Raw genomic sequence first — 23,547 nt, 5'->3', positions numbered from 1 at the left:
CTCTGCCGGGGCGCACGCAGCCCCGCTCCCGGCGGGGCGGCGCGGCGCGGTGCGGGGTTCACGTGCGGAAGCAGCGGCCGCGGGCGGACCTGGAAGCGGATGAGCGGCCGCAGCGGGTTCCGGCGGAAGGGGCCGGGCGCGGCGCTGGCTGGCGGAGTTTCCGCGCCTTCGCCTGGGTGGCGGGGCGGCCGGCTGCGCTCGGCGAGCTGCGCCCGCCCGTGCCCCGCTCCGCCTCGGGCCATGCTGCTGCCGTCCGACGTGGCCCGGCTGGTGCTGGGTGAGTGAGCCGGGAGGGACGGAGGGATGCGTGGGTGAGGCGCGGACCGCCGGCCGCGTCGGGAGGGCTGTGCCGGGCATTGTGAGCCGCCCGAGGCGCGGCGGGACGCAGAGCCGGCTTCGCCCTTGACCCTTGGCAGCGTCTCTTGGTCCTCCCAGGCTGGGATTGTCACTGCCGAGGCTTATAGCGGGCAGCCCCTGGGCTGGCCCCGCCGCCCTCCTGCCCGGCCTCTGTCGGAGAGCGAACGCGGCTCGCTCCTGAAGGATTCGGGTCCTGAGGGACCAGGCCGCTCCCCGGCCGTGCCTTGGGCTCGGGCTCTTCACGAGTCCAAGGAAACGTGGTGGTCTTCGGTGCCCACCTGCAGGCTGAGAGCTGCTGAGCGGTGATTAAACGTGTCCTGATTACGGGAGGAGTTCGAGGGTGACCCGAAATGCCAGGGAAGGCTGCGGTAAGGGTCAGATGGTTTTTCATTCCGGCCGCGTTTCACTCACCTTTGAGGGTGCGCTAAAAATTCAGGCGTGATCAGAGTCTGTGGAAAACACCGGTTAAGCGTGTTCAGGATATTGGGAGCAGACAGTGAATTTTAAAATTATTTTATGCTTTGGGTTATTTGGATCCTGCCAAAGGTGAGAACAAATGGATGGTAAGCAAAAACGTGACCCACATATTTCAAACCCACACGTAAGTACCTACTGGCACAGGTTGCCAGGATTTCCTGGCGGCTTGGCTGTGAGATTCAGTTTTCAGTTGTTCACAGTTTTTTGAAATCCAAAGCCATTAAAATTGAATCTCTTCTTCAGTGTTACCCCAGCACAATTTATTTTTAGATGCTCCCTGAAATGTTGTTTGCTACTGTCTTGAGAAAAAACGGCTATTAAGAGATGCAATTTTTCTGTTACACCTGAAGTAACAGGACTTTTAGAAGCTCCATGGACTATAAAAGAAGATTTGAAATCATACAAGTGAGATTTCTCATTGCACTCTTCCAAACAAGATCTGTGAAGTTACAAGTTTCCAAGTAGAATGCTTATCTTGTGTGCTTGCCGGGGACTTGCAGACGTAGTACACAATCTTGGCACCATCCTGTGCGCTGATAATGATCCATCTTATCTTGGGTCTGTTGTGGTGTGGAGCATGCATCATGTCTGGCAAACCTCTGAGCAATCTAAGGTTGTAGAACAGGATATTCCTTGTAGCCATTTCTGTTCCGTAATAAAGATTCCTCTTCTGTGAGGTATCTCTGAATTTCAGCGGCTAATCAGACTTCCTGGTACAGCTTTTCCATCTTACTCCCCCCAAGCCCCCCACCAAAATCTTTCTGGTGCTGTGAAGGCTGTTGAATATTTGTTAAAGAAACAAAACTAAAATGGTAAGCTGAGCTCACGCACAGGAAAATGAATATTTATCTTTTCCTAATTGATGGAGTGAATGTGTACTATAAGTTGGACATTTCATAAGGTAGAACAAAATATTGAATCATTTCCATATGTTCAAAACATACATCACCTTTTGTGCCTTTAATTTGATTTTGGCAACTATAGTGACCACATGTCCTATGTCATTATACAGTCTGTGCACAAACACTTTGGGTCAGCTGCACAGGCATTTTTTAGCCTTTGGAATGCTTTATTGCCAGGAAATTGGTGTATGTAAAATGTGCCCCTATGCAAGCATTCAGTGATACTTGTGAAACGGTAGTGCTAGGCCCAAGAAAGAAAAATTGCAGCTTTTTGAGTAAGTGTTCAGGTAAGTTTGATTGTAAGAGTAGTCATACCAGCACAGATCAGAGCTCCACTGAGCCTAGTACCCCATCTTCCAGCCTGGGCAACAGTGAGATGTAATTGTGTTTACCAGAAATACACTTTCAGCCACCGTGGCTTGAGACTATTCTAGAAAAATATATTTGAAAAATTAAATAGAATATTCTTTCCACAGGCCCTGCTGATATTTTCTGTCAGATAGGCCTGCTCATACATTGTGATTAAATTCACACTGGTTATTCCCAGGCTGTGTTTAACTTTCAAGTTTGCCTACTTGTTGAAGACATGAGCATGGGCTTGCGTGTTGGAAATATGATTAGTTTTCTTTAGCTGTACTCAGATCTGCTGAAAAATATTTGTTTTCATTTAAACTTAAAGGGCACATTTTTCTGCAGGCATTTGTGAACTGAGGTGGACCAATTTGTATGTCCATTGAAACAGAATATATCTATATCTATATATATATATATACTACATTGTATAACTAGGCACGTGTTTTATGTTATCTTTAAAACGTTCCGTGCTAAGCTCTGCTAAGAGTGAGAAAGAGGAAACATTTTCTTTGTGGTTCTTTGTTCTAGAATCCTTCATTCAGATTGGTCTGTCTTTTAGTGTTTAATGTGTTTGAAGATTAAAGAAGGGTGAAAAAGTTTGCTTAAAGCAGAACATACTTGATGAGGAGTGGAATTTTGGGAAAGAAAACTTTGTCAGTACATTTTCTGTGATGGTAACCATGGAGTTTTAGGGTGTAGACAGCACAATTTGCATCTAGTCCATCTATCCTAAATGAAAGTTACTGTAAGTGAGGGGAGAAAAAAGCTTTTTCTGTTACTAATTTTGTATAATGCCAACATTTTTAGTAAATCTTATCCACTCTGGCAGCAGCTGTACAGGTTTTACCTATTTTGAAACAGTACAATGTGTGGAGAATTACTCTTGCATAGCAATGCATTTTATTAACAAAATATCATTGATTTCCATTGATGTGTCATGTAGGATGGTTCAGCCCACATGAGGTTTGTCAGCCTTCTGAGCCAAGAACTTTTGTTTTCTTGTGTGTATTAAAGATAAACCAAAATTTGTTCATATTGTCTCACTTCCATTCTTGAATACTTTGTAAATACAGTGTAATCCCAGTCTGTATTTTTTGCTCTTCTGGGTTTTAACTCTTAAATATCTGGTAGGAACATATGTTTTGTCAAAATATCGCTTTCCTTTTCTTACACAGAAATTTTTATCTGATTACTCCAATACTGCATGCAGCTTTGATACCTGTTGGCAGAAGTAATGAATGAAACAGCAAAATTTTCCGTCTGATTTGTTGCAGGCTATTTGCAACAGGAAAATCTTCAAGCTACCTGCCATCAATTTATTCTGGAAAGCTCAGATTTGAAAGAATATGCAGAGCACTGTACAGAAGATGGTTTTATTCCAGCCTGCTTGCTGGTGAGTTTGTATATGCAATGCAGGAAGTTTCATTGTCTTGCATCCATGGAAAATAATATTGGGGATTTCTCAGTGTAACAATTCTCAAATGCTGCTTAAAATGTTTGATATTTGATTTATTTCTTGTTTTTTCATCCTGTGGTATTAGCAGTTATTTGGTTTCTAGTATTTAATCTTACTAAGAAACATTTAAGTGTGAAATATTCAAATTGGTTTCAGCATATTAAGCTTAGTCTGCTTCACGGCGTTGAGGTTGATTTACAGATGGGTGTTGTCACAAGGGTTTTACTGATGTCAGGACTGCTTTTGTAATCTACTGAAGATCACTTTCCTATTCTAGACATGGCAGCCAGTAATGTTCCATTTCAGGTACATTGTAAATATTTGGGTAAGGCACCTCAGATTTATCTAAGTCTACCAAGTTTTATTGACAAAAACTGTTCAGGCTCCTCTCTGTTCAGTGGCATCTGCATTGTTCTGGATGAAAGGTGGAATTTTGGGTGTGTATAAATACCATGTAGACACATCTGTAGGTACATATGCAGAGCTAGAGCATAATTAGATAGTTTGCATTTTTAACAAATGTACAAAATGGAATTTTTGCTGTACTGTGCAAATTACAGGGTTTAGGTATTGCTGTGTATCAGACTTTTAGTGTTTAGGTGTGTGTCCTCTTCATGGTTTCTGTTTCATTCTTCTAGTATATTAGTTAATTTCATGGTCTGGAATTTTGTCCACAGTACTCAAAATTAGCTGAAGTCTTTTCTGAGATCCAGCGTGAACCTTCTTGATGCACCTATTCAACACAAACTGTTGAATTTACTTTATTTACAAGTGTTTAGTAATCTGTTCTTTGTGGTAGGGAGTTGAGAACCAAGCTATGGCCAGCAAAAATTAGAAAACCCAAATGGAAATAGATTATCCAGATTAATAAAGTTTTTGGTAATTATCCTTTTCTCAGTAGAACTGTTTTTCCTATTATTAACATAAAATCATTATCATAGTATCTAAGACAAAATTCTTACTGCAGCTTAAATACTTGAAATAAAGGGTTGTATTTGTCATGTCATGTAGAGTTTGCACTAGTAAACAAGACAGGAAGATACAGCAGATGATAGTGGTAACTTTAAAATCTTAATTGTCTATGTGTCAATTAAAGTAACAGGACAAGTAAATATGATAAGAAGGTTAAATCTGTGTGACTGTTAAAAAATTTGCTTCAGACAGAGTTTCCTTCATGTTTGCATCTTAGTGCCTGTTGTTTTCCAGCATGATACATACTCATTAGTCTGCTACAGCTCTTCATCATCTAATTTTCATGGTTTTATCCCATAATAAAAAAGGGAGTGATGGTCAGACAGCTCTAACTACCAGTGTTGTTCCTTGAGCTAGACTACTTGACATTTTGGGTACATAATAGCATTTTGTTCCGTCAATTACTCTCTACCAAGGACAGTCCCTTGTGCTGAGGGTCAGAGTGGTGTAGGCTGCTAAAGAACTCCTTCAATATGATGTGATACAGCAGATGAAGTAGAAGTAATTAGTGAGGATTCTAAGATCAGTTGGTTTTTGTTTTTTTTTTTCCAGTCGCTGTGTGGAAAAAACTTGACAACTATTCTTAATGAATACGTAGCCATGAAAACAAAAGGTAAGCCCTCAGAATGAGGTGTTGTTTTATTTTTATTTATCTGTTGTGAACCCCTTGAGGAAGAGGTATATGGTCTTAGAGTAATCCCCCGTTTAGGCTACAGTTTGAAGGTTATCATATTACACAATCACTACATCTAGTGAGCAAAAGTAATTTATTATTTTAGTTTGCATATGCCAGCATATATTTACACTTCAAATGTGAGCATTTCTATATCTCAAAAGCATAGATACGTAATAAAATGTGCAAAATGTGTGAGTTTATGCTTGTAAAATTATATGTTTATTGTTTATACCTAGTAATAGGAGGGTGCTTATCTCTCTGGTGACCAGCAACAGAATGTGAGAAAATGAAATGTTGTGGCAGGGGAACTTCACATTGGACCTTAGGAAAGGGTTCTTCACTGAAAGGGTGGTCAGTCACTGGAACAGGCTACCCAGGGAAGTGGTTAAGGACACTGAGCCCTGTCAAAGTTCAAGGAGAACCTGGACAATGCTTTTAGTCACATGGTTTAGAGTTAGGTAGCCCAGTGAGGAGCAGGGAGTTGGGCTTAATGATCCTTATGGATCCAACCTAAGGTGTTCTGTGATTCCATGAAGTAATCAGGAGGAGTCCTATGGTATGAAATATTTCTTGTCTCGTTTTTAAGACTAACTAAAATAGTTTCAGAACTGCTTAAAATGTTGTATGAATACTATAGACAGAGTTGGAACATTTGCTGTTTGTGAAAGCAGTTGTCAGGTTTCTGAGTGTTGCCAAATCTTAAAGGTTTTTGATATCTGTTCTGTGATCATATTTTAGTGGTGCTTTGTTTTAAAAATCATACGTTGAACATTTCTGAACATTTTTTTTTCTTTCACACTAGGTTTGACAGAAATAATAACTAAGACACAGACATACTTCTTTCAGTGTACTTTGTACTTGGCATCTTGAAAAACTTAGTAAATTGAATGGTTTACTTATCTTTTCCATCACAATTTTAATGTTCTGTGCTTCAAAAAGACCAAATGTTTTTGCCTGCTTGGGTAATATCATAAAATAAACTATTACATTTAAAGCCCTGTCTGCCAGATTATAATTTTCAAAGGCTCAAAAGTGACTTGGGAATATGAATATCATTTCCAGAAGTGAGTTGGGGGAGTTAGCATGGGTTAGGTTAGCATATGTTTGCTGAGGAATCTAACACTATGTGCAAATTCCACCGAGAATTATTAATTCAGTTTCATCAGGGCTTCTAAACCACATCCACATCAATCAAAATTCTTTAAATCAGGACTTAGGGCTCTCTAATTAATAGAATATTAAGAAGGCAACTAGGCACCTAAAGTTAGATGTGTCTGAAACACTCCATAATAATTGTTTTGCTTGTGATTTTATTTTTTTCTCAGCATATATCAGTTTCGGGCATCAATTTCTTTTTATGGTTCATTTTAGAAACAACGAATGAGGTTCCAGCAATGATGTCATCTCTGTGGAAAAAATTAGACTATACACTTTCTCAGATCAGGTAATGTAGTTTTGAAAGCAAGAAAGTAATATTTCACTCTAAGAGTGAGTCTGTATATTGACCAACTCCCCTTATCACTGTATGAGAATGGTTTAGCTCTCTTGTTTCCTCTGAGAGACAGTGAAAAAGATGGGTATGTGAGAGTTAATAGTTGAGCAGACGTTTGAAGATTTAAAGGCTGGGCTAGCAGATAAAGAGGGCATTAGTGTGAGCATGTGGCCTTCCTGTAATAATGCAATATAACATGACTCATTTAGAAACTGATACCTTTTTGGTTACTTGATTAAAAATGAAACAGTAAGCTTCATTTGAAGGATCTGTGACCATTGTTGGAAACAATAAAAATAGCAGTCAATGGATTTTTCTGAAGGAATGTGTGGTTACGACCAGACTGACATTAACCATGTGATAGGTACTGTCACACTGTGTAGCTGAGTGCTTCCATTATGCTCCATTCATTTTTGTCACTTGCTTTATTTTTTAGGAGCATGCAGAGTTCAGATTTCAGATTTTCTTCTAATCAGAGGAGTAAGTAACCGAGTCCATTCCGTGGGATCGGTAGATTTTATGTTAAAATTATCTGTTTTGGCAAAAAATAGGGGCCTTCTGCAGCCATCAGTAACACATCTGTTGTCTTCAATGTGGTCTATGGATTACTGTAATGGTCAGGAAAGGAAAGTAAGAAAAGTTGAACTTTTTGCAAGGGGCTTAAATTCTCTATTTTAGCATTTTCTCTGCTGAAAAAAAAACTTTCCGGAAGTTTTCATGATTAAAAGGTTTGAAAACTGCTGCTTCGCTCCTGAAACTGCTGACTTAATTTGTGGTTCACAGATAAACTAAAAACATAGCCTGTCTAATTCTAATGCAGTTGGATTTCTGTAGAAGGGGAACATAAAAACATATTACAATCTTGTAGCATTTGTTATGTATACAAACATATGTCCAGCCAAAATACAAAAACATACTGGTTGTATCTGGAGTTGTTCCTTTCATTACAAAAGCTGAAAATTAAAAAACAAAGAAAAATTGGTTTTCTTAAAAATAGGTTTTTCTCTGTAGTGTTTTTACTGTATAAGAAAAGAGAGTATGAGATATAGATAGTGATTTTTTCCAGATTTGAGATTCACTGGATTGGGTGGTGTTATGTTTAAATTTTTTAAAACAGATTTTGTGTGAATATCATCAATCTTTTAAAATTCCTCTGTCATCTGTTTTCATCTTGTTTTATTTTCAGTACGTACAAGAAGTGGAATTGTAGAAATGAAAAGGCAGAGAATGCTTCAGCAATCAGCTCCTGCAAACTCAGGACTGTTGTCAGTAGCTCATCAGTCAGGGCCACAGAATTCCTCTTCTGTTGTACCTCCTCAAGTAATTCACAGGCCAACAATAAATCAAAGCATGCCACAGACAAGACTGAATACACTGTTCATGAACCAGTCACAAACTCAAGAAAACAAGATCAATAGTAAGTTGCAAAAATTTTTAAACCTTTTTTCCCTGTGGAAAATCTATGGCTATCGATGGAAATTTTCTAAAATCAGGGCTAATCATCTTCCAAAAAGTTCCAGAAAATTCGTGCCTTGTTCCCCAGCTCTCCAGACTGGTTCAGGTGATTAAAAGAAAAATAAATGCCCAAAAGAGAAATGGTTCTTGTATGCTTGCTTGCCAATGTGAGTTCAGAGATCAGAAGTGCATTAATTTGTGGTTATTCTGTTCTGTGCTCTCACCCTTACCCAAATAACTTGTTTCATCAGATGGGGATGATCCAGATTAAGTGGATGTCTGTTTCAGGGTATGTTTAAAAGGAATGGTCCTCATTTCCATGATAGTACCAAATTATTTTGTATGACTTTACAGGAATTGACTAGAAGATAGTAAGTAATGTGTAGATCTTGTAGTGCTTTAATAGTGTCACTGGAAAAGGTATTGGCATCATGACTTCTCTTTTTTTGTTTGTTTCCCTCTATAAAGCAGGAGGTCTCATACACATTCAAGTTCCAACATCACAAGAACGAAAGCTTCATTCAAACTTGCTTTCACCAGGAAGGCGAAAAAGGTAAGCAGGGATGTGGGTTTATATTTGGGTGGGGTTTTTTGTTTAATTGTTTAGAAATTATACAGTATTCTAACCTCTAGTGTAAATTTTCTTCAGTGGTGGAGTGTTTCAAACTCCATTTGTAAGATCTGCTGAGGGGGGCCAGTGTTTGATGTTCCACAAGGGAAAGGAAAGTAAAAAAGTTTAACAGTAGACTGATAGGAGGCTACTTATGCTTCTTCGTGTGCATTCTGTCTTTATTTCAGTATTAGACATAGGCAAATAATCTTGGAGCTGAGACTTGGTGTTCCTTCCAAAATGTCCTTTTCAGTTATGAAAATTCTTAGTACTGATAAAAATGTGCATTTAACTTGGCAAAACTACTGAGTTGAGTACATTTTGTCAGAAAAAATATTAATATTTGCACTAGAAGTTGTGTGAAAAACTTGACTTATGCTAGTTTTGCATTTTTTATTCTCTGATCTGAATGTCCAGTTTTCCTTAAGTCTTTCCTAATCTGTCTTGATTTTTTATGTAAGTAATTTTAGTGCCACTACTGATAGATGTTTTCAGAAGAGCCTAGACTGTCTCCTGTAAAAACATTACATTTCCTATTTATCATCTGAATTCTTACAGAACCTAACATTTGTTTTCTTCTTTGAAAACAAGTGCTTCTTGTTTTCAGTGGTAATGCTGAAATCTGATTTTGAGTTGCAGTTAATTAGGATCCATTAACTGGTAGGACCAATTAGAGTAACATGTAGTGGAGGGGCAGTAAATGCTGAATAGTGGGCATGGAATTCAGTTTGCCATTGGGCTGTTTACATACTATCTCTAAATTTATAACTTCTGTAAAGGCAGACACAATAGATGCATAAGAGATAATAAAACTGGTACCAGCTTTTACTGCACTTCCAATATGTAGTTAATTTTCTGGCAATTAAGATCTTTTATTTACTAAGAAGGAAGAGAGACACTTGATTTACTCACCATTAGGTCTGCTGTTTGCAATTTTCTCATAAACCATGTCATAAATTTCCTGGAATGTTTCAGTGAATCTCAGAAGAGGAAAAGTATTACAACATCTGGACCTCTTTCAGCAACTAGAAGTTCTCAAGACTCTGAAGAAGCAGTAATAGAAAAAGAAAGTGAGCCCCTAGAAGAATTAATTGATGGTAACTTCCCAGTGAGTATTTACCTACAGAGGGTGTTTACATTTAAGAAACAAATTCAAACTCAAGAGAGCTAGCCTTTAGTGTGTTGTTCATCTTGGTTTTTACAGAAATTACCTTTAGAAGATAAATGTATTTGTTTGTATTTGAGCTAGCTCTTGTGTGTACTAAATTCATGAAGTTGAAGTGGCTATGTAGAGTTTTGTTTTTCTTGGTTTATTTGCTTTGCTAAAATACCTGTAGGCTGTCAGAACACAGTAATTCTTTAGAGAGTGGAAACCCGAAGGCACAATAAGCCTTGCTGTACTTTAGGAGAGTAGAAATACAGGAATTGGGTTGAGTTCTGGGTTGACTTTCATAGCAATGTAATGTAGTGACATATGACTCTCTGTTATAAAAGTCTTCTCTCTTTGAATTGATTTTTAAATTATTTTTTACTCGTCAGTCAGAAATTCATGCTCCTTTTCTAGTGATGTTAAAAATAGGGACCTGACCACTTCAAAACTGTTTTCCAGCAACTGGTTATTGAAAATGCCAGAGAAAAAATCTTGAGCAACAAATCACTTCAGGAGAAGCTCGCTGAAAACATTAACAAAATCCTGGGGAGGTAATAAAAGGAACCTCTAAACTTCATATGTGTTCTTATTTGATTTATTTTTGAGTTTTGAACTAATGACGTACGTGTTGCAGTGATGGCAGTGTTGCTCAGGCCCCTAAACAGACAGACAGTGGTCCCACAGAACAGGAGACTTCAATTGATGAAATCCTTGGACTTCAGGTAGGTGTAGATTGCCGTGTTCACATTGTTTTTAACACCAGACATGTGAGAATGATCAGTTATGGGAACTGTGCTGAACCTCTGACATCTGAGGATATTCTCTTCTTCCTATCCTTTCCTTTTGTTTCTGTTTGCCAGCAGAAACAGCTGAGCCTCCCTGATGCTCCCCTCTGTGCAGGGGCAGCTCCAAAGCTGCCCTTGCAGAGTGTGAACTCTGACCCTGTGTGGTGCTGGGCAGGTTCGAGGAGCTGAGCTGGCCAGACACTGGTGTTCTGCAGGAGCTCATTTTGTGCCAGTTTAGCATTCTGACTTCATTCCCAGTGCCTGTGCAAGGCAGCATAAGTATGCAGCAGGGTTGAAGCCAAGGGAGTGGGATTGCTTCTAGCAGTAATTAGCTGATAACCTTACACTCAGACTGGATTTAAGGGCTCTGTCCCAGGCACCAGCTGCCTGCTTCTCACTCAGTCTTTCATACCAGGAACTGGCTACCAGCTTCTGACTGGGGATCTAATCAATAGCCTTAGAGAAGAAAGAATAATTTAAAATATCTTGCTTGCTGTCTCCAAATATGTTTAATCTGATCTGATTTTGTGATCAGCTCCAAGATAAGCGTGGATCATTTAGTGTAGCAAGAGAAATTATTTTTGGAGCCTAAATAATGATGCTTTTTCTTCAAATGTAGTGTTTTCTTGCTTTTGGAGCAAAAATGAAACATAATTACAGTGTTTTGCCTTCATTCTTCTATAAGCCTCAAGCTGGCAATCAGAATTGAAGAGGACTTTTAATGAGGGAAATTACAATATTCGCAGCCCTCGTGAAAAAGGCAGGACAGTAGAGGCAGTTCCCTGTTTATGAAGTAGAGGTGTCTGGTTTATAAATGCTATTTTCCTGTTGCTTGGTGATTTTAGGTTAGTTGTCAAAATACAGAGTTAAAAAACTGTATTCCATTATTCTGAGCAGAAAAAAAAAATCAAAGCAGCTTCTTGGTTTGGTTGGAATTGCTGAGACAAAATTAGGGGTATAATATCCACCCTTAAAATTAACATATCTAAGGTTGGAGAGTGCTTAGATGGTCTCCAGAAAGGCAGGAGAAACTTTGTATTTAATTGTTTAGGTATGTACTGGATACTCGTTTTATTCCTGGACTGCCGCAGAAGTCAGCATGAATCAGGAACCTTAGAGCGCTATCCTGTGTAGCTGTGCTTTCCAAATGCCTTCCACAAAGAAGTAGTTGTAGGCTGTATTATAGACCTTACAATGGGTATATAAATAAATCTTCCATTTGCTTGTTGTTGGCTTCTAGATACATTATATATTCAAACCTAAGAAATTAGGATTAATTTGGGGATTTTTTTACCTGTGGTTTTCTTGTATAGGCTCACAGCATCCATGCCACATGCATAAGCTTCCAGTGTAGCCTGAGATTTAGTCCTCCTTCTTGGTTAATGCTGGCCATTATACAGAGGCTATTCCAGTACACACGTGGTGGGGATAATGTCTGACACACGTTTGGGTTTTGGAGAACCTTCTTTCCTAAACTCCAGTCACTAAGATTTCTTAACAGACATAAAATTTGTGGCAGAAATGTTCCCAGCATTAGAAGATCTTTATGTTTCTTTGCTGAGCAGAAGTAATAGAACTAAAAACAATCTGAAAAGAAAACAACTTTTGTCTGTTTTTAAGTTAAGGAAGTAATTGTCTAACAGTTCTGTATATCATGTCTTTTCTCAGGGTGAAATTCATATGTCAGAAGAGGCTATCCAGGATATTTTGGAACAGACAGAATCAGATCCAGCTTTTCAGGCACTGTTTGACTGGTTTGATTATGGTAGGCTACATTGTACTCAGTTCTACTGTTGCTGTAAAGCATCCTGAATCATGAGCTTTTCCAAGCATTGCTTGACAAAGCAAAGGAATTCAGCAGGCCTTTTGCAAGGGAAATGGCATTGATATGCCTTAATACTGAATTAGTTTCTTAGATACATTTTTACACCTATAAAGCACAGCATTTTCCTGTGGCTGATATTCTGGGTTTGTGCTGGCTCAGGGATTGTTCTGTTGTATTTACAGACTCTCCAGGTCTGAAGGGTGATAGTTTATACTTGTAAAATTTTCAAGGGTATACTCACATTAACCATAAGGAGATCTTTATACTGTGGTTCATTTAGAAAGTAGTGATGACATGTATGTGGAAAACTACCTATTTAACCATTCTTCATGCTTTATTTTGAAAATAGGAAAAGGCAAGGTAAACAAGAACTTACCAGCTGGTATTTCTGGTCGGAATGGAGTAGAAAATGAAATCCTGGTGGGTGAGGATAGCCTGGAAACATTTGGAAGTTCTTTAGGAACAGAAGAAACTAACAGATGTAGGTTTTTGTTATTTCTGTCTAAGATTTCTGTGTTAACTTTTCATTATGGAAATATTTTCAGACAGTTTGTACATTTCAAAACTTTCTTTTTTCACTGGTAATATCCATGTGAATATTTGCATTCCATAAACATACAGATACACCTGATCTGTTACCAAGTTTAAATCTATTAAATTTAACAGCAGTCCCATCACTGTACTTAAAAGTTGTACTTGATAGGCTCCTTAATGCAAGCAGACTATCAGTAAATGGATACTTTGCAGTATCTATTGTGGAACACATAAAGAGAATATTTTATCTAACCATGTTGATCTTCTATCTCTATTCTGTAATATATCTGTTAATTAATACACAAAAAGAGTGTTACTCTGGAAAAAAAGCATGTTATTCTGTCTCCACCATTCTTAACAATAGTCTATGAGTAGCAGGTATTTAGTGAAAGTGTATGAGAAGTAGAGCCAAGAGGTTTTCATCACAAGATGGTTTTTGTGCTTCTGAAAATCTGATGTAGTGACGTGAAATATTTACATGTTATGTGTGTACCTACTAGTAATGTACAAACTGATTCTCCAGATATCTAGTGTATGTATATTTTACATATATTCCATTCAATTTGAATGTAAGGATGAGCAACATTATTCCCACTTAGATTCATGTGAAACAGTTTTCCATTGAGCTGATAGTTATTTCTAAAACGGTCTAAAAGGATCAACTGTTCTAATAATTATGGAACTAGTTTATTCTATCTTTTACAGGTGATAATTCTAGAGAACCACTATCCTGTAAAGTCTTTCAATTAGGAGAAGGATCATGTGCCTTGAAGACCAGCATTAATGATGATGATATGGTTAAGAAAAATCCAGAAAATCCAGCCAGTGAACAGCTGCATGCAAACTGTAGACCAGGGAAGCAGACTGAAGTACTTACAGCCATTACCCCTGAACATATTAGAGAGCTGGAAATTGCTTTTGACTCGGTGTCTGGTTTGACTGAGCCTAACAAAGGACTGAGTTCTGATAGCAAATGTGATGAACACTGTGCAGACACTTACGTTACAAAAGAGTCATCTACATTAGTATCTGAAAATGAGACTGCTATGGAAATTGAAAAAGGCCCACCAAGTGATAGTTCTCAAAGCAGTCCTAATTTGGAATATGTTCATTCTGGTACTCCACACATTCCTTTGATTTCAGTGGCAGAGGATACTATAGCTAGTGAAAACAAAACTGATTCTGTAAGTAAATCTCCATTATCACCAAATATATCACTGTCTGGAAAAGGACTTCCTGGAAGCCCTTCTGATGGGAGCCCTGGCCACAGTGCACTGCTGAGACAAAACAACTCATCCATTTCTAGCCCATCAGCAGATACAGGAAAAGAACAGACTGTAAACAATGATCCAGCTGCTTTGCCTGGTGTTTCACAGGAAAACTCCAGCCAGCCTTCTAACCATCAAGACCAGAGCACACAGGCAGACAGTGCTGCGGGATCTGCGGTGGACATCACGCATCTTGACAAAACAGAGTTGCAGCTTGAAGTTGTTGATACTTCTAACAAAGCCTACTCAAATGATCAGCATACACTTGATAAGCCTTCTCAGAAAGATTTTAACCTCACTTCAGGACTGTCAAACACAGAGGGTACACAAGGGGAGATGCAAGAACCTTTATCTTCTACAAAAGTAGACACTGATAATTTATATTTCTCTTCTGGTGATAATGCATGTACAGACATTTCTGTAGTATCCACTGAAAACAATCTTACTACCTCTGAAATATGCCGCTCTCCTCTCCCTGAAACTGAATCCTCAACAGATGAGTCAGGTACTGAGGCCAAAAGTATAACCAGTGTATCTTCTAGTAGTCAACCAATGGATGTTGATCCTTCTAATATAATGTCCCTCAAGATCATCATCAGTGATGATCCATTTATTGCATCAGACACAGAGTTAAATAATGCTGTTTCCAGCATCACAGGAGAAAATTTGCCTACTATAATATTGTCATCTCCAGCCAAATCCCCAACCAAAACTGCAGGCCTGCCCAAATGTCTGACTTCAGAAGACACAGAAAAAAATGTGGATTCAGCTCTGGCAGAGCAGAATCTTCTTGTGCTTAGACCTAAGGATCCTGTGGTCACCTCAGTTAACACTCAGAATGAAGACTGCTCAGGTTTTTCAGTTGCAGGTTCAACTCATCTTTCCAGCGAAGGCGGGTTTATACAGTTGATGCCAGCCACAAGCACAGCTTTTGGGAATTCAAACAACCTTTACATAACCACCTGTATGACCGACCCAGCAACCTTGGGCACAGCTGTAACACCATCAAATGTAGTTGTATTGCCTGGCAGTTCTATGCCACTGGCTTCCCAAGCTCCAGCTGTACAACAGCTTCGGACTCCTCCCAGATCCAGCAATACATTTCCAGCAAACCAGACTGTCTCCCCAAACTTCCCACAGGGTAATCTCATTATTAGAAAATTACTGGGAATGTGGTGTTTATCCAGTGGTCTTGTTATTTTTGTTTTTCCCCTGAGTGCATTAAAAGTAAAAAAAAAAAATTAAACTGCTCTGTCTGCCACTTGAAACTATCCAGGAGTTACTTTTTTTGTAGTGTATCAGTTGCTAGTAGAAATTAAATAAAACTACCAGAAATTATTGATCAGGCTGCTTTGAATGAAAAAGTCTCATATTTCAAAAGCTTAAATTATATAATTTTACCAGCCTTAGATGTAGAAAGGGTATTTTGGTTTGCACTGGAAAGGATTCCATTACTCTGGCTAAATAAAACAGGTTTTTATTTTAATAAGATTCCTGTTATAAATTGAATGCTTTGTGTCACAGGTATCCATATTTCACATAGATAACCAGGTAGATGTATCCAGTCCTTCCCAAATCACTTCCTTGGTTTTGTTTCATTTTTCAAAAGCTAGCATTAGTAGTACTCTTAAGTAAACATGAAGGTATAACATTATTTCTTTCCATTATTTAAAATCTGGTATGAGCATTTTTATTACTACAGCAATAAAAATTTTGAGTGCTTTTTGAAATGGGTAAAAAAAAAAAGGGCTATAAACCAGCTTTAGTCACCATTTAGATTTTTTTCAAAAACTAAGAACTTTTTGGAGTTACCTTTGAATTTCAGTGTCTAGTCATTTCACTGAGGTCAGAGGCCAGTGCAATCAGAGACCAGTATGTGCAAGGTCTTAGGGTGACATCCTTTTCTGTCATTAGGATTTCTTTATGTAACTATTACCTTCAGTGCTTTTTTTCCCTAGAGAGAGGAGCAGTTTTCTTTCAGTTTAGAAATTATTCTTCTGCTTTTCAATTAATGTGCTAGGATAGTTTCTGTATTTTGTAATTCCCATGTATTTGGCAGCTAAGTAAGATATTTGATGTTACTTTACTGGTTTTTATAAATGACTTTAATCTATAAAGTTTAAACATTAAGGTAGCTTGAAGGTTATCATACTTAAAGCTTTATTTCAAGCTTCCTCCTCCTACAAAGGAAAGTAGACTTTTAAGAATTCCTTATAAACTAAAAATAAAACTGGTGCTTACCCTGTTTTCTAGTAGTGAACTATAGCAAGGGCAGTGAAGTTTTGCTAAAAATCCAGAACTTTCCTTGCCACAGGTTTTGACAATACATAATTTCATGAAATCCTGTCTTGAAGCTTTTCTTTTCACTGAAATATTTTTAGTTTCTGTACAGTCTTAACACTTTGGTATTTTTTAGGTTCTGCCATCATAATTGCATCTCCAGTGCAGCCAGTTTTGCAAGGGATGGTGGGAATGATACCTCTCTCCGTAGTAGGACAGAACGGAAATACATTCTCAGCACCTGCCTGCCAGGTAGCACATCACAAATAAAGATTTTCAGAATTAAAGTTGGAGTGATAAGAAGTGCTTTGGTAAATTGTAATAGAATATTTTGATTCTTTAAAGGTCCTTCACATGCCCGTGGCTAATCCAGTGTGCAACGGAAGTGTCCCAAAGCTTCCCATCCCTCCCAAATCACACAAGATTCCTGGAGCAAGAAACAAGACTAATACAGGTGCCCACCTTGCGTTCTTGAGAGGGGCAGAAGAAAAGCAGAGGGTTCTAAGAACAAGTCAGTTCTAAGTAAAAAATGTTTTATAAGTATCTCTTGCTTCTATTCCTGGCAACTGCTGGGCTGTCTTGAGACAGGTCTGTACTTGCATTTAGTGACTTTGTTTGTTCAGTCTACAGAGAACAACATAAAACATAATTTCACTTTTGGCATCAAGCTTATTTGCAAAATGTAGTGTTTCAAGGCTCCCGTGCAGTTTTAAAAGTTCTTTGTGTTTCTGGTTATTTTTCATCTTGTTGGTTTTAAATAGTTTACTGCTGCCATTGGAACCAAGCCACATAGTAATGAAAATATTAGAAGAGTCAGCAGTTCCAAAAATTTATTAAGGAAAAATCTTTATTAGAAGTGTTACATGTTTATATTAAAAAATGCACTCTACTATCTGTTTTCCTTTTGCCCTTTCAGGCATATGCTTCTGTGTATTCTTTTCACTGAGACCTCTCTTCTTCAAATAGTTAATTGTAACAAGACTGGTGTTATGTTCACTTCTCAGTGTTGGGAAGGGGCAAAGAAATATAATTGAAAATGGAAACATTGAGTTATAAGGACAACTTGTGCTTTAGCCTATCTGCCTTTTTAAAAGAGAGTAGGCTTACACATAAAAATGAAAATAGAATGAAATTTCAAATTAAGATAAAAGCTAGGATTGTGCAGTAGCTTGCATTCTGTTTTGCTGATGGATAGCTGAGAGTTCCCTGTGTCAATTTCCTTCTACTTGGAAATCCCCACTGTGCATTTTTAAGTTCAGGATAGTTTGTTTTGTCTTGCCTGGGCTGTGTATTAATCTAAGTGTAGACAGCCAGCTTCTTTGTTCTTAGTTGGGGACCTTTGCTAGTCTACTAATCAGTGAAGTTGAAAGTTACAAAATACTGCAGTTTGTTGCTGGGTTTTTCTTTATTGCACCTCTGTCAGGTGAAATGCCATTGTACTAATTGTGAAATTATTTACCTGTTCATTCATTAATACTTCATCTGTTGTTCCAGGAAAATTGGTACCAAATGTAGCTGAGCCTTCGAACCATGCAAATCCTCGAATACAGAGGTCAGTACTGCTAGGTATTGAAATTTGTTTTCTTTTTCATGCCTTGAATTTCTTCATCCAGTATTGTTGAGGAGAGGAGCTTTTTTTAGTAGTGACATAAGCAGTCCCCCTGTTCCTGCTGCCTGTCTGCTGCTAGGAGTATTGATACAGATGTGTGCAGGGACTGGTGCAGCCTGTGCTAGAATTGTCTTGTTACTGTTCCCGTGTTAATTTTGTATGGCTTTGTCTTCATTGTCTCCTGTCTCAATTGCCAAATAAAAATGGTTTGAGTAGAGCCTAAGCTAGGAGAATTGCCTGTTACATTTGCTGGGAGATTTAAATTACTAAAACCTTTGTTTTTATTTCTTTTCAGATGAGTGGTACCCATGGTTTTGTAGTGTAGTCTCGATGCCTTTACCATTCTCTGACCCAGATCCAGTAGAGTTTATTAGATTGGGTTCTGCATCTGTGTTTTACCTGTGTGGATTAGAACTCTGCTTGGTCATTTAAAAAATGAGAACTGAATGCAAAGATGGCAAGGACAACAGCATGCTAATTTTGTATTGATGAGCATAACATAATTTGAAACTGGGGTAGTTTTCTGTTTTTCCGTTGGGCAAATGAGAGAAGGAAGCAAGGCTGCACTAGTAACTCTCCTTACCATTAATGGACTTCCGAAAGAAAAGGATGTTGGAACAAACAAAAGAGTGTAGGAGGAGATCAGAAGTTCAGCTTAAATATAAGAGGTGAAATTGTCTTTTATTGGGGAAATATAACCTACTTTAAAAAAAACCTACTTATTTAGAACTTACTTAAAAAGTGGAGGTAAAACAGGAACATTAAACTCAACTTACTAAAACGTATATCAAGTTATACCATATACATGCATGCAGAAAGTACTGATTTTTTTATAAACCACAGAAGCAAGATCTTGGATAATGCTAATTCAATAATTCAGTTTTTTGTTAACTTTAATTGATCTCTAGATGTATGTTTTGTATAGCAGAAAGAACAAAATCTTCCCTGCAAAGAGATATCATTCCTTATTTCCACTTTCTACCCTCTGTCTCATCTCAAATTTCATGGAAATAAAACAAACTGCTACCACTCAGACCTTTTCTACCATTTCAAAGGTACTAAAGTTAGCATCCCAAAGACTTGATGTTTCCTGTTAGAATTCGCGGAGGTTTATGTGCAGGCAGAGAGCCTTGCAGGCAGAGAGGAACGATGCCGAAGCTTCTCTTGGAAATGCAGCGTAGGCCAGGCAGAGGGCACAGACGCAGCACTGGTATGAGCTGACAGAGCAGAAGCATTTTTCTTTCCACAGTGCAGTGGTGGCTTTTTCACATGAATGGGGAAGGTTGTCAGGTGGAGACCACATCCCAGGGAGTTTGGGTGTTGTTGTCTAGATGTCCTCTGGAAGCTTTTTGTCTTGATCAGTGTCCTGCCACGCACAGCAAGTGCATAGGGAAGAGTATGAGGCATGCACGTGATTACATTGTTCAAAATGTTCTGGCAGCCTCTTAGGCATTTCAGCTCCAAGGATTCTGGAGCCATAAGTAGTATTCTGGGATGGACTGTCCTGTCATGAATGCGCTCAGTTTCTTTTTGAAGTCAAGTGAACTACTGGTGTCCACCAATATCCCAAGGTAAAAAAGTTCCCAGGTTTAGTTACATGCACTGTGCAGCCCTCTTTGTTTTGTTTTGAACCTAATACCAGTGTTACTTCATGCCCCCAGTTTTCCTACTGGAAGGTACAGCAGAGAGTTTCCTTTTTGTGGGCTTTCTTCACAGAGCTCTGTTGCATTTCTTGTCAGTGTTCCCTCTTCCCAGGCTGAAGAGCTCCAGTCTACCTAGTTGTTCAGTGTACAGGCTGTTTCATAACCTTGTTGCCAAGAAAGCCTTCTCTGAGCTTTCTGAAGTTGTCATTCCTTACTCTTGGTCCTTACATGTTGGTAAAATACTTGTATTTAGGATGGAGAGAGTTTTTTGAGGGATGGGTGGAAGCCAGCTGAAATTAACTTGCCCAGTAAGAATAAACAGGTCAATGAAATGTTTTCATCTCGTTTTCAGGACTGGAAACTGGGACAAGCTTACCAGTGCAGAATCAGGAAAGAAAGCGGAAGAGAACGTACCTGTTGCACCACCAGAGAGCACAAGCTCAAATTCAAGACAGAGTGAGAGTCACAGGAGAGTGCTTTGCTTTGATAACTTCCTACCGACTCCAGGAGGGAACACCCAAATTCAAGCTACTAAGAGTTCATCCCAGAAGGAAAGAAACGAAAACCCTTTATTTGCTGTTGATTCTGCATCCTGCTCTGCTAAGGCACACGTACCAAAGAGAGACAAAGACAAAACATTGCCCAGAATTCTGTGTAGGCCCGAAGTCGGTAGCAACAGAGGCACATCTGCAAAGGAGCCACAGCCTGAGCGGAAGGTGGCAGCTGCAGGGCTTTCATTAGATCCCTTCCACAAGACGACAGCAAACAAAGAAAATGAGTTACAGAGGGATACTGATGAAAAGCAGAAGAACCAGGACACTGCCAAACTCTCAAACGGCCAACAAAGTGTTGCCTTATGGAATGAGAAGACGGTTGCTTCGGTACAAGAGCCGAACAAGAAGCAGGGGTCGCTGTCAAACGGGGCTGGCAGTGGCAAATCGTCGGCGTCCGTTTGTTTGTCCTCGAAGGAGGCGAAGCGAGAACCTGCTAAAGCTTCCAGCCAAGGTCTCGGCCTGCCCAGCCCGTTCGGTAAACAGTGCGTGGAGATGCTGCAAGACATTCAGTGGCAAAGCCCCTCCGGAAAGACGGTTGAGAACGGAGAGCTGCCAGTACCCCGGACACCGTCTGGAGTCGGGGACAGGCACGCGGATGACACTACGGATAGCGTCCGGACCCCGACGTGCCGGCGCTTCAGCGAGGACAGCACCACGCCCCGCATCATGGTGCCCCCCGCCACGCCAGACCTGCCCGCCTGCAGCCCGGCCAGCGAGACGGGCAGCGAGAACAGCGTCAGCATGGCCGCCCACACCCTCATGATCCTGTCCCGGGCGGCCATCGCAAGGACTAGCACTGCAACCCCCCTCAAGGACAACACCCAGCAGTTCAGGGCTTTGAGGAGCACCGTAAAGAAAAGGAAACTGGAGGACTTAAATGAGGGGGAGAGAAATTCGCGTTCCGCAAATAGAAAAGACCTTCAGAGCTCTCCAACACCATCAAAAAAAAAGAAAATCAAGGCAAGTACGAACATCTACTTCTTTTAATTAGACTTCTAAATATGTATTAGGTATCTTTGTGTATACTGTTTGTAATGGAATGGTTCAGAGATGCTAGCGCAAAACCCTGAGATCCTATTTACGTTAGCCAGTTTCTCCAGCTTTGCCCCTTGAACCTACTCTGAACTGAGCTATCTTAAGATTGGTTTACTCTTCAGATACACACAAGTAACTCCTCCTAACTCTCTAAATAAGCACCAATGACAATTACATTGTTTCTCCTAAAACATGAATGAGTTTCTACATTGAGTTTCTAGATGGAATGTAGGAATTAAGCCAAATTCAAAATGGGCCTTACTAGAGTTCAGGCTGTTCTTGCATTCTTGTTTAGTAACTCCCAGTTTCTGTAGTGTGCAGCACTGTGCTTTTGACCCGAGTATTTAAGGGCAAATAGCCAAGGTGTGTGACACAAAAAAGTGTAAATGGATGTAAATAACCAAAAAGAAGTATAGCTTTGTAATTCCCATTCTTAGTTTTATCATGCTCCTGAAACACCGAGACTGGAAAATGGTCCATTCCATGGAGAGGGGACACATGTGAAGGGCACATGGCAATGTCCAAGTCCTGCGGCAGATCTGTGCAGGAACGGCTACCAGGTGGATGGAAGGATGAGGAAGAAAGGAATGCTTGCAGGCTCTTCAGTTCCCCCAGGTTCTTTGTATTTAACACAGTTGTTTACTTTCCTCTCCTACAGAAAAAGAAGCTCCCAAATTCTTTTCCAGCAGGAATGGATGTGGACAAGTTCTTGTTGTCTTTGCATTATGATGAATGAACAAAAAGAAGTTGAAGTGGGACCATCTGAAGCTCAGTGGAGCAGTGCTGAGGTTTTCAATGGGAAGAGAAGTTAACTCTGAATGGCAAGTTGCACTTTCAGTGCACTGACGTTTCACTTTATAGCAAAGTTGTGCTGTTTCTGAAGCAGGTTGCAAAGTGTAAATATCATTGAGTTGGTATGTTTATTTTTGAAAAAGCACTTGCATAATTATAGAGCCATTTAAATTGCAAAACTGTAAATCTCTGTAAATGAAATGTAACAAAGATTGTACATTTCCTGTTAGACCACATTGTCTGTGTTCTGCTGCTTTCTCTTCTTACCCCTCCGAAGCACTCAGCCGGTCTGTGAAAAGGTGGTGCTTGTCACTCACCACTCTACAATGGGGCAGCTACCTTGGCCACTTCTCAGTGTTCTGGTGTATTCAGCTCTAACTGGCTTGCTCTCACACTCTCTCATTTCATTAACTGTCAAACCCGTGTTGTAAGGCTTTGAACAAAATAACAAAAATACCAATAGCTAAACATAAGGCCAGTAAAACCTCAAAAAGTGTTTCTCATCTGGTAAAGCTTCTCCCAGCCAGTTGTTCAGACAAGAATTTTAATTTGGACACACCTCCTCTGTGTACGGTATTTGCTACATAGGATGTCATTTGAATGCAAAAGCTGTTCTCGAGCAATGTACATTTTTGTTTGGGGTCATGCCTCAGCATGAATACTTAACTGAAGCAACAGCTAAACAGGAACTACAGTGTGTTCTAATGCAAAAGTCAATTCCCTCACCTTTCAGTTATACTGCTGAGAAGTTCTACTATCTACCCCTTACATTTTTAGCCAGACATGGATACATTTGTATCTGATTTTTCTGTTTAACATAAAGGTTGTTAATAGCTATTATACAAACTCTCTCCAAAAAGGGTGCAGGAGGAGCTCAGCCTGCATGTTGCTGAATGAGCACACCTTGCTCCAAAATGGCAGAATTTTCTTTAGTGGTATTTCTTCCTTTGTTCTCAAATTGTTGATGTCTTAAAAAAAAAAAAAAAAAATTGCAAGTTTTCTTGTAAGAGATCTGTACAGGGCAATGTTTCAGACACAATACAAGGATTCCTAAGGAACCAAGATTATGCAGTAGATGTTTATATTAAACCCATCCAATAACTAAATACTGCATAGCATTTACAGCTTGAATAAATATTTTTGTTTTAATAAAAAGTTGTATGTCTCAATGTTTTTAAGTCCACTGAGCAGCTAGCTTTTCAGATAATGAATGGAAAAGTGCTGTTGGTCAGTTGTTTTTGAAGACAAACAGTCCAGTATTAAAAACTGAGGTCTAATACCAATTATCAGAGGGACTAGCACAGGCAAGCACAAAAATTGT

General features: G+C 39.3%; 1 protein-coding gene across 1 annotated transcript; it reads left to right on the top strand.

Moving 5' to 3' along the window:
• Nucleotides 1-219: 219 nt before the first annotated feature.
• LOC134041188 (protein NPAT) lies at nucleotides 220-23,319 on the top strand. The gene is made up of 18 exons (XM_062487578.1): nucleotides 220-277; nucleotides 3,365-3,483; nucleotides 5,071-5,131; nucleotides 6,566-6,638; nucleotides 7,123-7,166; nucleotides 7,873-8,103; nucleotides 8,610-8,694; nucleotides 9,727-9,859; nucleotides 10,361-10,452; nucleotides 10,536-10,623; nucleotides 12,355-12,451; nucleotides 12,861-12,992; nucleotides 13,751-15,454; nucleotides 16,730-16,845; nucleotides 16,939-17,047; nucleotides 18,088-18,145; nucleotides 20,198-21,359; nucleotides 22,093-23,319. The coding sequence occupies exons 1-18, from the start codon at nucleotides 241-243 to the stop codon at nucleotides 22,168-22,170; spliced, it is 4,419 nt and encodes a 1,472-aa protein (XP_062343562.1). The 5' UTR covers nucleotides 220-240; the 3' UTR covers nucleotides 22,171-23,319.
• The last annotated feature ends 228 nt before the right edge of the window (nucleotides 23,320-23,547 follow it).

The sequence above is a fragment of the Cinclus cinclus genome, chromosome 2 (assembly GCF_963662255.1).
Source record: "Cinclus cinclus chromosome 2, bCinCin1.1, whole genome shotgun sequence".
NCBI lineage: Eukaryota > Metazoa > Chordata > Aves > Passeriformes > Cinclidae > Cinclus > Cinclus cinclus.
This window is presented reverse-complemented; position numbering and strand designations above follow the sequence as displayed.

Coding starts and splice junctions, on each gene's coding strand:
- LOC134041188 (XM_062487578.1), top strand. CDS start 241: ATGCTGCTGCCGTCCGACGTGGCCCGGCTGGTGCTGG. Junction 8,695..9,726: donor TCACCAGGAAGGCGAAAAAG/GTAAGCAGGGAT, acceptor GGAATGTTTCAG/TGAATCTCAGAAGAGGAAAA. Junction 17,048..18,087: donor AAGAAACAAGACTAATACAG/GTGCCCACCTTG, acceptor CTGTTGTTCCAG/GAAAATTGGTACCAAATGTA.